This window comes from Asterias rubens, chromosome 21, assembly GCF_902459465.1.
Source record: "Asterias rubens chromosome 21, eAstRub1.3, whole genome shotgun sequence".
Classification (NCBI taxonomy): domain Eukaryota; kingdom Metazoa; phylum Echinodermata; class Asteroidea; order Forcipulatida; family Asteriidae; genus Asterias; species Asterias rubens.
Window position 1 is genome coordinate 10765556 of NC_047082.1, and position 17164 is coordinate 10782719.

Here is a 17164-nt window from a genome sequence, read left to right on the forward strand (position 1 = left end):
GCGTTCTAGGGACCATTGCAGCGATGTAAGTAGGCAGGCAGAAGGCTGGTCACTGCCACACGCAAATACTAGCTGAACGGCCTAATAATTAAGTTGGTACTTCAACTCAACCAGACTGCATTATCAACCACCTAAAAAACACTTGAATTTCAGGTGTTTTGAATGAGCTGATATTAGTGTTACCTGTTCGAGATAGACCGACTCTGCTTCTTTGAAGTCCTTATTCAACACGGCCAGCTTGGCTCTGACAGTGTAGTGACTGGTGCCATCACCCCCCTGGAATAAACATACACAGAAAATAACTTCAACTACAATTCCTGACAATTACATCGAGTCCAACATTTGGGAGTTTCTTAATGCCCCTTATTTTTGACCGCGCGGGGGCGCTATAAATAGTATTTTGATCACTTCCGGGGGTACACGCGATTCGCCCTGCACAATTAATAGGCGTTCTGTCACTTTTGTTGCGCCGTAGTTTCAATTTGCTTTAGAGGTGGATTATAACGGCTCCTTTTAAAGTCTTATTGTCTGTGATGGATTAGATGTCTGTGGTTATAATGTGTTCCAATCTTTAAAAACTGTTTTGCGTATGAATGAATATACCCCCGGAAGTGATTGAGAGCGCCCTCACGCGGTCAAAAATATGGCCCATTAGAGAGTCACTAAAAGGTAATGGGATTGAGCTATCTAGCACTTCGTTGGCAGTCTCTCTATGTTGTTTATATTCCTTACGGGTTAAAGCCATTGGACACTTTCGGTAAACAGTATTGTCAAAGGCCCACACTTCGTGTATCACAACTTATATATAACATAACAAACATGTGAAAATTTAGCCTCAATCAGTCATCGGAGTCGGGAGAAAATAACGGGAAAACCCACCCTTGTTTCCGCACGTTTCGCCGTGTCATGACATGTGTTTAAAATAAATCCGTAAATCTCGATATCGAGAATTTATACTGTTTTAATGTTTTCTCAAAAAGTAAAGCATTTCATGGAATAATATTTCAAGAGAAGTCTTTCACCATTACTTTCTGTAAACCCTGTAAGTTATTTGTAAATCTGTGAACTTTTAATTTTTGTTCTTTTCCGAAAGTGTCCAATGGCTTTAAAGTAGGAAACCAGTCAACTCATTTTGTATGCACCTAAACTTGTGGCTGGTGACCAAATAAAGTTAAGCCGTCTTATTCTGCTGAGCACAAATCTCCACTTGCAGTGGACACATTTGGTTGTTACTCAAAATATATATGAGTATAAAAACTTACTTGGTAATGAGCAATGGAGAGCTGTTGATTGTATAAAACATTGTGAGAAACAACTCCCTCTGAAGAAGCGTAGTTTTTGAGAGAAAGGTACTTTCTCACTAAAATATTTGAATCCGGGAAAGACTTCAGACTACCGCCATGTAACAAGGGTGTTTTCTTCTTTTATTGGGCCCTATTTTCTTCCAACTTTGACGACCAATTGAGCCCAAATTTTCACAGGTTTGTAAACCAAGTGAGACTAGTGCTCTTTGACAATGGACCCTTCCCATGAAATATGCTAATTACATTCATGCATGCGTACAGACCCTGTTGGTTGGCAAACGCCATAGAGTTGTGCACTGAGCAGACGCGCAATCGCATCTGCGTCACGCAGCCATTAGTCAAGTACAAAACAGCGCAATGTTTTCTCATTTTGCCAACCAAAACGTTAGTGCACACGCGCTATGTGCAATTTACATATTTCATGGGAAGGGTCTATTACCAACGTGTCACTGAACTGTCCGGAATGGCATGAATGGGTATGTGACTTTTGAAAAAATAATCTTGCTTACTATTTCCTGTGCCATCTCGGCAGCCATCTTGTTCACATTGCGTAAATATCTGGCCTTTGCGACATCACCGAGGGCAGCGTAACAACGCTCAGCAATGTGAAGCTGCTTAGCCTCCAGGGAGAGTCGACTCAAGGTCTTCCACATGGCTTCCGTCTCGTTGGTCATTTCTAAAGTTTCTAGGAAAGCAACAGCCCTGATGACGAAGACAAATATTTCAATTATTATTTCTGTTTATTTTTAAAGGCAAAGAATACCTTTGGTTTTTTAAAACCGTTAGAATGTTTTAATCCTATATATATGTAGATGTTAACAGTTAAATGAGCAAATACAACTTGTTGGCTGTTGCAAACAACTTGCCAACCAAAAGGACCACCGGTATAAATGCAGAACAGTTATTGGCCAGACGTTTCAACCCTAGCAGAGTCTTTCTCGAAGGCTAAATGACAACACAACAAAAATGAACAGGTAAACTAACTTAGACAAATTTATTTCAAAAATCTGGAGCGAATTGTTCATGCAGGAAGAATAATTCCTAATATGAATCAGAATCTGAAAAGCATTAAGAAAGTAATTTTGGGCAGGATTTTAAATGAATTGAACTTTCGAACACTATTTTTAGACAGTTTTGAAAATTTGAGCAGGAATTTTCCTTATGATGGTTGAAAGTTAAACTGAATCAGTGGATGATGGTACAACTAATTTACTGAACATTGTTTTGGTGACAGTTCTTCACAGTTTGGGCAGTGTTTTTTCAGCTCGAGAAAGTTCAAAGCTCAAGGTATATTATATTTCCCCGACTTCTTTACCTTGTGAAGTCTCCATCATCGATAGCGGTACCAAACTCAATGAGACCCTCATCCAACGTGTAGGAAATGGTTGCCACACCCTCATTCACGATCACATCGGTCTTACCATTGGCTCTCTCCAGATCAACGATGTCTCCCTGCGATGTTTTAAATCATTAGGAACGGTTTTAGTCTACAACCTTTTAATTAAGATATTTAATGGACTACTCCAAATTATTTGGGCAGGTGACCAGTCTTTTTTCCTTATCTTTTTCTTCCATTCTGTGCATTTTGGAATCTTGGGTGCTTCTGATCATAATTATGTAAGGGGCGCAATAATATTGTTAATTATTATTATTGTTTAGAAATTACTCAACAAAATGAAATAAAATCAGCCATTCTGAGAACAACGCACGACTCCTGCAACAAACAGTGTCTCACTTCAATACTTCACTTCAATAACTTTACTGGCTCCCTATCTCTCAACGAATCATCTTCACCTGATGCTCATTGTCCACAAAGCACTTAACGGCAAGGCTCCCCACTATATCTCAGAACTACTTCAAGTTTACACTCCGTCAAGAAATCTTAGATCCAATACCATGTTTCTCCTCAATGAATACAAGTCTCGAAACTCCTCGGGTGATACATGCAGGTCTTTTTCTTCAGCTGCACCACGCATCTGAAACTCTCTACCACTTAATCTTAGATCTTATCTTTGTAGCACAAAATTCAAATCTCTTCTCAAAAAACTTATCTTATGTCACAGGTTTTCCAGGACTTATTTATTTATCTGTTTTTCTTTTGCTTGTTTTTCGTTTACAGCTTCTTGACAATCCAACAGGGTGGATCTGTGCCCATTACCAGTCTTCATTATTATTATTACTATCTCACCTTGATGTTGAACATGGTGCATCGTTCAGGATGGTCAATGTTATACCATACACACAGACTACCTCTATTCTGTGCGACCACTACATCACTCTGAGGTACCCATTGGATGTAACTGGAATAGTTGAGAATAGTGGTCTTGGTCTGACTGTCAATGTCAAACAGGTGCAGCTAGGATCATACAAAAAAAATCAAATTTATTTATCAGATGTTAAATTTGCATCAGGGATTAAGAGTAGAAATTTTGGTTTACCCTTACAAAATGTGTGTTAGCACTGTATGCTTTGTACTTTCCCAAATTCTTAAAAAAAAAAGTCAAAAGCATATTACTCAGGTGGGACTTTGAACCCTTGACCTTTGCCAATCTGGAACAGATTTCTTATGAAATAGACCACCGAGATTGCCCAGTAGCTAGAGGCAGTTGGAATCCTATGTTTTAGCAGCGGGTACAGCAACGATTTAAATAGATGTTAAATTTGCATCGGGATAAAGAATTTGTTTGGTGTTATCCATAATTAGCAAGTACAAAAACAAAAACAAAATTTAATGTCTGATGTGCAAATGCCACACTGTCGCGCAAACACTCAGGGGACTATCCAAAGAAAAAGTTCAAAAGGAAAAAAAAATGGCATTAACAGCAAACGTGATCAGGGGGTAACCTTAATACTCACCCTGAGTCTCTTGTCTCGGAAGAGCAGCTTGCGTCCCGTCTCGTTCAGCTCCAGCCAGTCGATCTTGGAGTCATGGGTCAGCGTGGCCACATTGAACCCCATGATGAGATCAGTCACTGCGATGGTCTTGAGGTCTACTAGGTAGGCCATCTTCTTGTTGTCCTCGATGCCTAGCTGCTTGCGCTCATTCAGACGCACGCTGTTATGATAATAATAATAAGAAGAAGAAGAAGAAGAAGAATATTAGTGGCTTCTTAAATAGCGGTCAAATCCATTACTTAGTGACACTCAAAGCTTATGCGAAGCACACAAATTTCAGGACCCAATTTCAAGTTGGTTGTCTCGGTAGTCTACGTTTTGACACGTCATGCGTCACGGAGGTTTTTGAAAAAGAAATAATCCAGGGGTCAGTCAGGGAAAGAGAAGAAGTGGTCGTCCAGCAACATCATGGACGAATGACATAAAGAAGTGGACTGGACAGGGTACGGCAGCTGCAGCGAGTTTAGCAGCAGATCAAAACGGTTGGCATGAACTTGTGATGATCACCGCAGCGCAATTTGCGCCACTGGGACTGATGAGAGAGAGAGTCTCGGTGAGGGGCGACATGGCTTTAGAGCTAGTGGGCTAAAGCCTCCATTCATTGCTTGCAGAGTAGGGCGTAAAAAGAAAAAGGGAGAAAAGGCTTTTTATTGCGGAGACCCAACGAAATATTGCCGGGATTGAAGCAATTTCCTTCCGAACTCTTACCTAATGAGATGAGGATTCATAAACTCAGTCCGCACACATCCCAAGATCTCATTGCTTCCGTACTCCACCAGACTCAACTCGCCGGCATTGAAAATCATACAAACCTGAAAAGAAAGAAGGAAAAAACCCAGTATCAATCAAGCTAAGTTATCCTAGACTGCTGCAGTCCTATTTCTGCCCGAATCACACAACAGATTAAAGACACTGGACACTATTGGTAATTGTCAAAGACCAGTCTTCTCACTTGCTGTATCTCAACATATGCATAACAAAACAAACCTGGGAAAATTGGAGTTTAATTGGTCGTCAGGGTTGCAAGAATAATGAAAGAAAAAAAAAACACTTTCAATGCTTGATTTCGAGACCCTCAAATTCTAAATCTGAGGTCTCAAAATCAAATTCGTGGAAAATCACTTCTTTCTCGAAAACTATAATTTGTCAGCTGTACCAATCCTGTATAATATACCTAAAAAAAAAAAATGGATTGAATGACAAAATCGAAGCATCGCCTAAAGAGTATAACTTACACTTTCATTCTCGAAGAAGAACTTTTCGTTTCCTCCCGTGTTCTGCCACGGCACCTCACTGAGTTTATTGGACGTTAGGTCACCAAGGAGTATTGTATCAGTGGTGTGCGCAACCAGGTAGCGATCTTTGCCGAGAATGCGAACTTCATCCACCTAACCAAACAAACAATTAAAATGTTGTTGAAAAGCTATACGGGGTATACAGGGCTCGATTTTACGAAGAGATAAAATACATCTTAAGATGAGTTTTCACTATTACCTGAGTAACATCGTGGTTTGCATTGTGATTTTACATTTTTCTTAGCAATTAAGAATGACCCCTTGCATATGATGTCACAAGCTTCCCAACTTCTTACAAAGCTCTAATGGTTAAGTGCCCTGCTCAAGGGCGCAAGTGTCATGACCGGGATTCAAACCCACACTCTGCTGCTGACAACACCAGAGCTTGGGTCCGGTCACCTATGTGTGTAGGCCGCTCGACCATGACACGCAACGATTTGTCCCTCTATTTGAAAATGAGTGGAACACAGAACTGAATTTGAAGCTTGAGCCCCCCTTTAAAAAAAAACAAAAAAACGTCCTTCAGTACTAACCTCATATCCATAGTGTGATTTGAGCACAACTCGAGTTCCCGATGATAGATTCTTGACGATAACCTGAGAGAGACCAACATAAGTCATCTCAAACTTGTTCTTGTAAATGGCTCGACGGAGACAGCAATCAAACAGTTCCACTCCACCGCACAAAGTACCCTGCACAAATACAGACCAAAACAAAAAAAGATAAATTAATAAAGGTTGCCTATGAGGGTCAATCTACCCATTCTATTAATTCCAGTGTTTGCAAAAAATATTCCCGGGGCCCTTGGGCGGGTCTCCGCCCCCACGCTGTTACACTTTGCGCAAGCTCAGTACTTTGATAAACCCGGCTACTTATATTTGTTTACCTGCTACTTAAAAACCTGTGGACAACCCTGATGTTTACTACAAAACTTCATTTCTAGAAGGATATGCATTCTGTAAGAAAACCTCAAAACCTTGTTACTTACGGCTACAAGACGAGAGCCATCTTTCTTCCAAGCTAAGGCTGTGATTGTATACAGGTTCTTAATCTCCTTCATCTTGGCCTCTTCCCAGATGCCACGACGAGGGGCCCAGTTGAACACCCTTAATCTGCAAAGATGGGAACATTACAGAAAATGTCAATAACAGCTCTTATACAGTTATATAGCACACAGTTATATAGTGCAATTTCTTTTCTTTTTTTCCTTTGTTTTTTTTTGCAAGTTGCCGAGGTGTGGGCTACAATTATTTTTTCCAGAGGCTGTTGCCACCTATTCCTAGGGCTGGAACAGGGTTACCCCCTTTACAGTCCATACGGATGTAGGCTTGGGTATCATCAATCCGAAGCCTGGCCGTCAATTCCAAAGAATGATGACTGCGCTTCAAGCATTATTACCCCTGGTCACTGGGCCATTTACTTCAAGTTTTGGTGGCCAAACCTCGGAAATTCTTCCATGGACTTTTCCTGTAATGGATTCAACCTTTCAATACGATTGGAAAATTATTACAAAATGGTGAAAAGACCTTCCTGCAGTGTTCTGTTCTGTACAAATATTTCTATAGACATTCTATCAAAGTTAGATTCTATTAAAACACTGATATTTTATAGGAATATGTAGAAAACAGTAATTCTTTCTATAGGCCTAGAAGTTATATTCTATAAAAAATACGTCTGTAGAAATTCTATAGAAAACAGTTTAGACATATCTTTAAAGTTTCTATATAAAACCGGTGGCTCTATAAAGTTCTATAGAGCTCTATAGGTCGTTCTGTAGAATTCTATAAAACAACTTGTGTATGAATTCTCACCTGTCATAACTTCCTACCACTACTGATTGTCCACTAGGGCTGTTAACGGCCACTGTAAACTCATGCTCCTCAGCGTCGCGACTGTAGTCAAACTGCTGATTGACCCGACCCTCTTTGCCATACACCGTGATTCTCTTATCGCACCCGGCCGCCACGATGCTACTCCCCGCCCAGCACAGGGCGTAAGGAGGGCACGGATGGGTGCAGATCTTGCCCTGAGATTCGCCGGTGCCTTCGTCCTCGAAGAAGAAGCGGACGACTGACCCGTCAGCGTGACCAGAGAGGATGCCTTTACCTGACATGCTGTAAATTGGAAGCGGGGGAAAAAATTTATCATGCTCACAGGGCTCAAGTTTGGGGGGGGGGATTATTGGACCAGGATTTTTAGATTACAAGACCTAGTTTTTATTTATTTATTTATTTATTTATTTCCTTTATTTACCCAGGGTGAGCCAAATCAGTAAAAAAACAAATGGTTTCCATTTGGGCCCTGCGAACAAACTAACATGTTAAAAGTAAACATAAAATCACATGATAAAATTACGATATAAAAATTACGTACAAAAAGAGAACACTGTTTTATTATCTTAAACTGTTTGTTTGAACAGACACTATGGGTGTAACAAATCAGGATTGAAATTATTTGTGAGACTCAAACTCATCATTTTGAACATCATTCTTTTCAGACAAAGATAATGAATTGATAAAAAAACTGGACCACTGGACATGTCCTGGCTTGAGATACACTGGCCCGACACTGAAATCACTGGCATAGGGCCGGTGGTCGAGTGTAAAATTTGAGGCTGATTCATGAAAACACAAGTGGTTAAAGGCAGTGGACACTCTTGGTAATTATTCAAAATAATTATTAGCATAAAACCTTTCTTGGTGGCGAGTAATGGGGAGAGAGGTTGATGATATGAAACATTGTGAGAAACGGCTCCCTCTGAAGTGCCATAGTTTTTCGAGAAAGAGGTAATTTTCCACGAATTTGATTTCGAGACCTCAGATGTAGAACTTGAGGTCTCAAAATCAACCATCTAAACGCACACAACTTCGTGTGACTAGGGTGTTTTTTTCTTTCATTATTATCTCGCAAGTTCAATGACCGATTGAGCTCAAATTTTCACAGGTTTGTTATTTTTCTGCATAATATGTTGAGATACACCAACTGTGACAATTACCAATAGTGTTCACTGCCTTTAAACAATTCACATGAAGGATTGCAACTCAAAAGTTGAGGTGCTTCAAACCACATCAACTTGGAAGTTTCTAAACTGGCTTTCAGTGGATTCGTTTGGTTACTCGAAACGATCCTGAAGACACAGCCCCTATACCTTGAAGTAAAAATGATTTTGTTTTATTTTAGGGAATAACAAAATACTCACTTTGGTGCCAGAGAGACGACGTAAGAATCCGTCCCATACACGGTGGAGGATTTGTTGTTCTTGACATTGGCAATGCGAACCTTGCCGTCAGCCAGACCAAAGACGATGTTATTATCTGGCGGCCACACCATGCAGGTCACTGCACTCTGCTGCACAAACTTATTGCAAATCAACTTCTTAGAATCCCTAAATAAAAAATGAAAACAGAAATGAGGGAAGAACAAATCACAAAATGCCCTTTTGATAATAATAATAACCGCATTTATAACGCGCCTTTTGCCAAAGGATACAAAGCGCCAGGTATTATCACTGCAAAGAGTGGGGCGAATTTTTGAGATATAAGACCTAATCCTTAAGCACCATGTAATGGTTTACATGGTTCTGTGGCGCAATATGCTGCCAATCCAGCCAGGAACACCGGGGCGAACCCCTGCTCTTTTCGATAAGTGCACTGGGTTCTTTTACATGCATTTACACAACACATGGGACCAACGGCTTTACGTCCCATCCGAAGGACGATGCAATGGTTAAGTGTCTTGCTTAAGGACACAAGTGTCACGGCTGGGGATTCGAACCCACACTCTGCTGATCAGAAACACCAGAGTTTAAATTCGGTGCTCTTAACCGCTCGGCCACGACACTCCCTTTTGGATGTTTGGAACTGCTCCTTATCTTTTTTAAAGAGTTGCTCATGCACTAATACACCTACAGTTTGTTTTAACTAGTATAGAAATAAAGAACTAGAAGTTTGCAGTGTGGAAATACACCCAGCAGAACATATAACTTTGCATAGCGCTTAGACCCGTCACTCAGTGGCACTCAAGGCACTTTAACATTAAGTAATTTCCTCCAAGGTATTGTGGAGCTACATGTTTTAAAGGAATATGTTGCCTTGGATCGAACGAGTTGGTCTACAAAAAGCGTTTTTAACCGTTTGTTATGAAATGCATGGTTGGAAAGATGTTGTAAAAGTAGAATACAATGATCCACACAAATGTGCCTCGAAATTTACACAACACACGGGACCAACGGCTTTACGTCCCATCCGATGGACGCAGCAATAATAGTTAAGTGTCTTATTTAAGAACACAAGTGCCACACTCTGCTGAACAGAATCCCCAGAGATTGAGTCCGGTGCTCTTGTCCGCTCTTGTCCGCTCTCGTCCACAACACACCATGAGGGAGTAGGAATCTTTTGAACAAGGCTTTATTTCAACACAGTGGCTCAGTGAATGTCATGAAAGTGTTTCAGGAAATGGCGTTTTAATGTTTAGAAAAATACCTGTTGTAAGTTACTCACCAATCGTCTCCAATTTTGTAGACATAAATTATGTTGTCCGTTTGTCCGACAGCTATTTTGGTAGAATCCGGTGAAAATGCAAGAGCTTTCACTGTGTAGCTTTTCTTGCCGTACTGCAGGAAAGAACATAAATCACTGTTTTAGTAGTCAGGTTTTATTGCTGTTTCACCAAACCCCCCCCCCCCCCACCACCTTTGTTTTCTCTTTCATGCATACAAATTTGGAAAAAGGGTACAATAAAATTATTGTGACGTAAAAACGTTATCATTGATGATGAGATTTGGGTTTCTGTTGGCAAAATTAGTCCATAATTTTACACTTATTTCTGTTTAAGGGGTGATACTGGGCAGGATTGAAAAATATTTGTGAGACTCAAACTCTACATTTGAACATCATTCTTTTGAGACAAAGATGTTAAATAGCAAAAAAATAACAAGCCCACCGGACTTCTCCCGTCTTGAGTGTACTGGCCCAACACTGAAATCCAGCGTAAAAACCAAGCCCTGCATGCAGTACCGACAATCATATCCACTACCATGTACCTTGGAATCAGATGGTTTGGTTGAAAACTTGTCCTTCCGTTCTCCGTGTTCATCGTAGAGAAGTACAACCCGATCCACTGTACACACAGCCATCTTGGTATTGTTTGGCGCCCAGGCAAGGGCTGTGATCTTTGCTGCACCATCCTACAAAGGCAAATTTTTGAAAATTAATTGTTAATAATAATAATTGGTAGAAAAGTAATTTGTTTTAATCATGGACAACAGGGTGGGGTTCTGTTCATTTTAATATAATTTTGGAAAATTGTCCATATCAAGCAACCACTTTTTCATTCATTACTCAAATGAGACAATCCTTTACAAAATTATGAGTGAAAAAAGTGGTGGTAGGTTGCTGGCAGGATACAAAAATGTTTTCCATAATTTTGATGCAGTTTGTTCCGGTCGGATGTTTTTATTTACTTAAGTTATATTTTTAGTCTTTGTGGCGATCGGCAAAGCTAGTGCTGGTTACACCCGACCGGCGTGGCTACAACCCCTGTATCTTCTATTTAGTATTTTAAAAGCCATTGGACACTTTCGGTACAGAAAACAAAACAAAAGTTCACAGATTTACAAATAATTTACAGGGTTTACAGAAGGTAATGGTGAAAGACTTCTCTTGAAATGTTATTCCATGAAATGCTTTACTTTTTGAGAAAATATTAAAACAATATCAATTCTCAATAGCGAGAATTTCGGATTTATTTTAAACACATGTCATGACACGGCGAAACGTGCGGAAACAAGAGTGGGTTTCCCCCTTATTTTCTCCCGACTCCCATGACCGATTGAGCCTAAATTTTCACAGGTTTTTTATTTTATATATAAGTTGTGACACACGAAGTGTGGGACTTGGACAATACTGTTTATCGAAAGTGTACAATGGCTTCAAGTTGTAGCACTAGCAGTCATTACTGACAGTGACAATATGTTGACTCAAGACGTACTCGTTAATATTAATAACCGCGTCTCCTATATGCATGGGCCTTTCTCAAACCTTGGCTTGGGCTCCGGCTTATTATTAGGCTCCACACGCTGTGTATGCAGCTGGCCTTTTCTTGGTTCTTGGTTTGTTAATAATTACTTAATCCCTTTACACAGCCCCATTTGGGCTAAACTGGGATGTGACTTGGGATAACTTTCCGTATGGCGCCACCACTTTTTCACTAATTTTTACAAAAAGGGATATATCATTGAGGTTAATTAGATACTATATTATTTCATATCGAATGAAAAAGTGGTGGCGCCATACGGAAACTTTTCCGTGACTTGTTGTGGGAGAGCGACGTCAACAGCCAGATGGATAAGGTGCCAAAAGAAAAACCTGTATTTTGGAGCAGTGCCGCGGAGCCTGAGCCGAAGCCTAAGCTGGGGTTTGATTGAGAAAAGCCCCACTGTTTGTTTTTTCCATATTATTTTTTTACACAGAGACACTGACAGACAGTTACCAGGGCAGTATTGTTTTATTTAATTTTATTTAAAATAATCAAAAAGTAACAGTCGAATATAATAAAGCACTTTTAATTTTATTACAAAGAAACCTTTATTTAAATATTGCAGACTGCGATAACCGTGATTTTTTAATACGGCGAAAACTATTAATATTTTTAAAGAAATAATTCCCGAAATAATGCAGCATAAACATCGCATGCCAACATCGTTGACAACGTCCACGGCGTCGTTAACTACCTACGAAATTTGTTAAAACGACAACAAAATCCACAGAAACCATTCACAAATGGTGCATATTTACCTGTGGTGTCAGCAGACACTTCATGTGCTTCAACTGCATCGTTGTTAACCATAAATACTAACTAAATTCTATGGTTTTGGTCTTTTTTGGTTACGTTCCCAGTTACCGCTTGCAGGTTTTACAGAGGAATTTACTTTTGTTTTCACAAACCCGACGACAGTTTCATGGAGCAAGTTATTTAACCATAGATGTTGCCTGGTACCCACTATGTATTTAACGCACATGTTACCATGGAACATTGAAATGAGCTAAGGCGAGGAAGGATGGTTCAAAAGAGGGCGCTAGCAGATTAATTTTAAAGGACCGCTCAATGCAAAAAATAAGTCAATCATCGACACTTGGCGTTCGAATCATGAACGGTCCCTATCTTATTCAACTTATTTGAAGCTGATAAAAGACTTCAGGTCTGGAGCCCTTTTATGCATCTGTAAGAACACAAATTAATTTTGTGCAACAAGGGTGTTTTTTCTTTTACTATTCCCCTTCAACTTGTCGCCGGACTCGGGAGTCCATTATTGATAGACCTATTGGTGGGCTATAACGAAACAGGTCAACTCGTACCCAAGTCAACTCGTACCCAAATAATATTGTACCCAAGTCAATTATGCGTAGGCCCTCACCCAAGTGAGAGGCCGACTTTGACAGTTTAGTGCTGGCCTTTGAAGGAAAAAACAACTATCGACTAAAATAACTTTCGAATAAGACACAATAGACAGATGAAACAATGCGCTTTTGTTATGAGCAACAGGAAGCAGAAGTGGCGGGAAGTTAGCTGGGAAAATCCCGCCTGATATTGTTTCATCATGTTCCATGACTAAAAGAACTAAAAACAAGAGGATGGCTGACCGTGAAAAATTAGGGGCCTTCATACACTTTATTCAATTTAATTCAACTTCAATTGCAATGTGTATACTTATTTATCATCAAGTTTATAAGTAACATCTAAAACATCGTGCATCAACAATCATTCTTGCAACTTTGTAACTATGGGGCCTAGTTTTTGAAATAATTAATTTATGAATAAAAATTATTTTCTCAAAATAATATGGCTTGGGACTTTTGTATTGAGGATTCATTTTAACTCGTGCAGTTCAAAGTTTACGTAGTCCCAAATCATAACACTCTCCATCATGTACTTTTTCACAGCAGACCTACTTCAAAAGTTAGTTAAAGTTAAAAGTTTAAAAAAGTTGTTACAAGTTTTGTTTCATAATGAGAAATCATATCGCCCGAGGTGTGAACTTTAATGAGAATACTAAGGGGCTAGGAATGCAAGGATTGCTCTGCTGAAGCCCGCCCCTGGGCCACCAACCAGAATTAATGAGATTTTCAAGGTGAATTAACCAAGTTTTTAAAAGTTTTGTTTCCCTTTCCCCCTTTCGCAAAAAAATCTGTCAGGAAACAAAATCATTAAATAATGCTATTAGCATTCAAGCTTTCATTAGCCAATTATATTTATTTTATTACAGGTTCGGGGAAAAAATGTTCTTGTTTCTAGGTAGATGTGTCTTTGCACATGAAACTAGAAAATATGTTTACCTTACTTTTTCTTACCACCTTCCCTTTTACAATGTGTCTTGTGATGAAGGACCATTAATTCCGAACTTTGTGTGACCCTAATTTTAATACACGAAGTAGCAAACATGTGAATGACTCATCAGTTGAAGTAGTAAATCAAGTTCGCCATTGTTATTCATTTCGATTTCCAGTTGTCTGAGATACTTGAAATTGCATTCTATCTGCATTTAAGACAGTCAAGTTCACAAAGTCAAAACATTATGACAAATTAATTTCAAAAAGATACACCATTGTTTTAATGTTATCATCATTGGTTTTTGTTTTACAATAATTTAATTTGGTATGTTTGGAAGTATTCACCACAATACATTACAACATCAGTATTATTTCATCTCCTTGAAAAACCTTGTTGTAAGTTTTGATTGATTTCTGTGATTTTAACTCCTATAAATAAAAGGACTAACATAATTAAGAAAATAATAAAAAATGAATATATAACTACATGTAGTTTCACAATGATAGTATTAAGGTTTTCTTTCACTCAGATTGGTTAAAGGAACGTTACAGACTTGGTTTTGCTAGCAAAAAAGTTGCTGGCAGTGTATAAGCACTTTATGGAATCTACCATTATACATCAACTGAAAAACCTGTAGAAGTTTGAGATCAATCGCCCATTATAATGGGTCACGACAGAATAGTGAAAAACAGATTACAAATTTTGCATTGCATCGATACCAAAATAAAAATGAATTAAACGCTCACTGAGCGATAAACTCCAAACGCGAAATTAGATTACTTATTTCTCATCAAATATGAAATTTCCGAAAGAAATATTTCAAGGGATGTTTTCTACTATCATCATCATTAGACCGTGTAAGTTTTATGTAAATCTGTGATCTTCACGGTTTTTGTTTCTTACCAATTCTGTAACGTTCCTTTAGGCTAGTTATGATACGCCTTGATGTGTATCTCCATTAAGAGTCAAGTTAACAAATACAATTATTTTGATACCCAGCGATGAGTAAACAACAGAAGCATCTGTTTACAAACAAACAAATTAACAATAACATACAAATAAAAAGGGTAAGAAATCTTAGAAAATGTACATTTTAAAACTGATTTGATGAACAAATAAAAAAAAGCCTCAGATCCTGTAAATGAATGCCAATGTTAAGCTTTTAAAAATTATGGATGTAAACATGCTGCATATAATTTGAAAAGCATCCTTTTTGTGTTCTCTTCTTAAAACCTGCAGGGCCCAAAAGTGCTGCTTAAGCAGAAAACAATTGCTTAACAGTTTTGAGCTCAGCAGAAATGGGCAGAAACAAACCAGTCACAAATTGCACATTATGTGAATGGTAGTTTGGCTGGTATAAACCTTATGATTGTGGTCTTTTGTTTCAATTTTTTTTTTTTTTTTTAACATAAGACAACATTGAATACGCCCACATTCATCCCAAAGTAAACACTCAAGTTTTGTTGGACAAATTTGTACACTGTCCCTTCTCATACAATCAAATCATTAATTATTTAAGTGCACAATATATTGCACATGTTAATAATTCTAGTTCTTTGTTTTTCATTTTTGTTTTTACAAGTGTAATTGTTTTGCTGTCATACTTACATAATTAATACACACCGACACCAGTGACAAAATAACACTTTTCTTACACAAACGTTTACCAACATTGTGCATGGGTAAGGGCGGGCTTGAGTCTTACAACATTGTGCATGGGTAAGGGCGGGCTTGAGTCTTACAACATTAGTTGACTTTTTTTCTTGTAGTATTTTTAACTCTTTGAAGTGTGTATAAGTATTTGTTATCTCTTTGTAATTTGACTGCAATTGAGCGTTTGGCTGCGATTTTTAAAATTATTTTATCTTATCAAATAGCATGACTTAAATGACTTGATTCTGGAAACATTTCAACATTTGTTTTGTTTATGTAGAGAATGTGTACTATGCTGTTTTGAGTAGCACAGTAAGCCATTATAATAATGTCTGGTACGACTTATTGACTGGCTTACATGTACCGGTAGTCGCATTAAACTGCTTATATTATTTGAATGCATCAGACTATATAGAAACAGTTTCCTTTATTCTTCTCTTAAAGGCACTGGACACCTTTGGTAATTGTCAAAGACCAGTATTCACACTTGGCGTATTTCAAAATATGCAAAAAATAATAACAAATCCGTGAAAATTGGTCTCAATTTGTCATCGAAGTTGCACAGGAATAATGAGAGAAAGATACTCCTCTTGCACAAATTATTTCATGCTTCTAGATGTCCAATAAAAGGCTTCAGGCATGAAGTCTTTATGTGAGAAATTGCCTTTTTCTCAAAAACCAACATAACTTCAGAGGGAGCCAATTCTCTCAATGTTTTATACCGTCACAAGCTCTTCATTGCTTATCACAAAGTAAGTTTTTATGGTAAAAAAACTATTTTTAGTAATTACCATTGTTGTCCAGTGCCCTTTAAATCAAAATTCCAATACAACAAATACTTAGTAAAAATAACAATAGTGTACAACCCCTTCAATAAAATATAGATGTACATGCTAGATTAGTCGTCAAATATCAACGCACCTCATTCCGCACATATAAAAAATATGTCAGCACCAAATACCTGTACATTATAAGCAACAATACAACATGTTACTCTAAAAAAATAATTAAGCGATAAATTAATTTTAAAATGTATGCTATATAACAAGATAAAATGAATCACAAAATAACATCATAGAGCAGTGCACACATAAAGCATCAAGGAAACATAGTTTGGTTCAACAATACAACTTGTGACTCTAAGCAAAAAAAATTAAGCAATAAAATTATTTAAAAATGTATATTATTTATAACAGGATAAAATGAATCACAAAATAACATCATAGAGCAGTACACACATAAAGCAACACTAGAAGGACAAAAATAGTATGGTTCCTTTAAATTGAAGTGTTTAGTGGTTATGTTCGCCATGCAGGAAGAATAATCCGTAATTTGAATGCACAACAAATTATGACAAACGTATCCAACAGTTACCGTTTCTCAGATTCAATTTTTTACCATAAAAAATGATATCTTTTTCCATAACCACATTAATTTGAAGTGAACTAATTCTCAAAATGCTGTTTACTATCGAAAGCTGATGAACTTCTGACCAAGTCAGTTTTTATTGCCAATAATTTCAAGAGAAATAACCAAACAAACACCTTCCCTTTAAGCTGAGGTAAGAGGGAATGAGAGTAGAATAAGGAATATTAAATATTAATTTTTAATTTTTATTTTTTTTTATTTTTTGGTTTTACCCATATACACCGATGTGTGTAGCACTGTATACTCAGTACTTCCCCGAGT

General features: G+C 38.0%; 1 protein-coding gene across 1 annotated transcript in view; it reads right to left on the reverse strand.

Moving 5' to 3' along the window:
* Window positions 1–12327, reverse strand: part of LOC117304522 (intraflagellar transport protein 172 homolog) — a 36968-nt gene extending 24641 nt beyond the window's left edge. The window contains exons 1-14 of the mRNA XM_033789036.1: window positions 12289–12327; window positions 10536–10679; window positions 9994–10106; window positions 8694–8879; window positions 7306–7608; window positions 6483–6606; window positions 6028–6186; window positions 5435–5587; window positions 4908–5011; window positions 4161–4359; window positions 3493–3660; window positions 2620–2756; window positions 1814–2006; window positions 184–276 (exon numbers count right to left, since the gene is read on the reverse strand). Coding sequence (XP_033644927.1) covers window positions 184–276; window positions 1814–2006; window positions 2620–2756; window positions 3493–3660; window positions 4161–4359; window positions 4908–5011; window positions 5435–5587; window positions 6028–6186; window positions 6483–6606; window positions 7306–7608; window positions 8694–8879; window positions 9994–10106; window positions 10536–10679; window positions 12289–12327 — 2115 coding nt within the window. The remainder of the gene's footprint in view (window positions 1–183; window positions 277–1813; window positions 2007–2619; window positions 2757–3492; window positions 3661–4160; window positions 4360–4907; window positions 5012–5434; window positions 5588–6027; window positions 6187–6482; window positions 6607–7305; window positions 7609–8693; window positions 8880–9993; window positions 10107–10535; window positions 10680–12288) is intronic.
* Between the last annotated feature and the right edge of the window lie 4837 nt (window positions 12328–17164).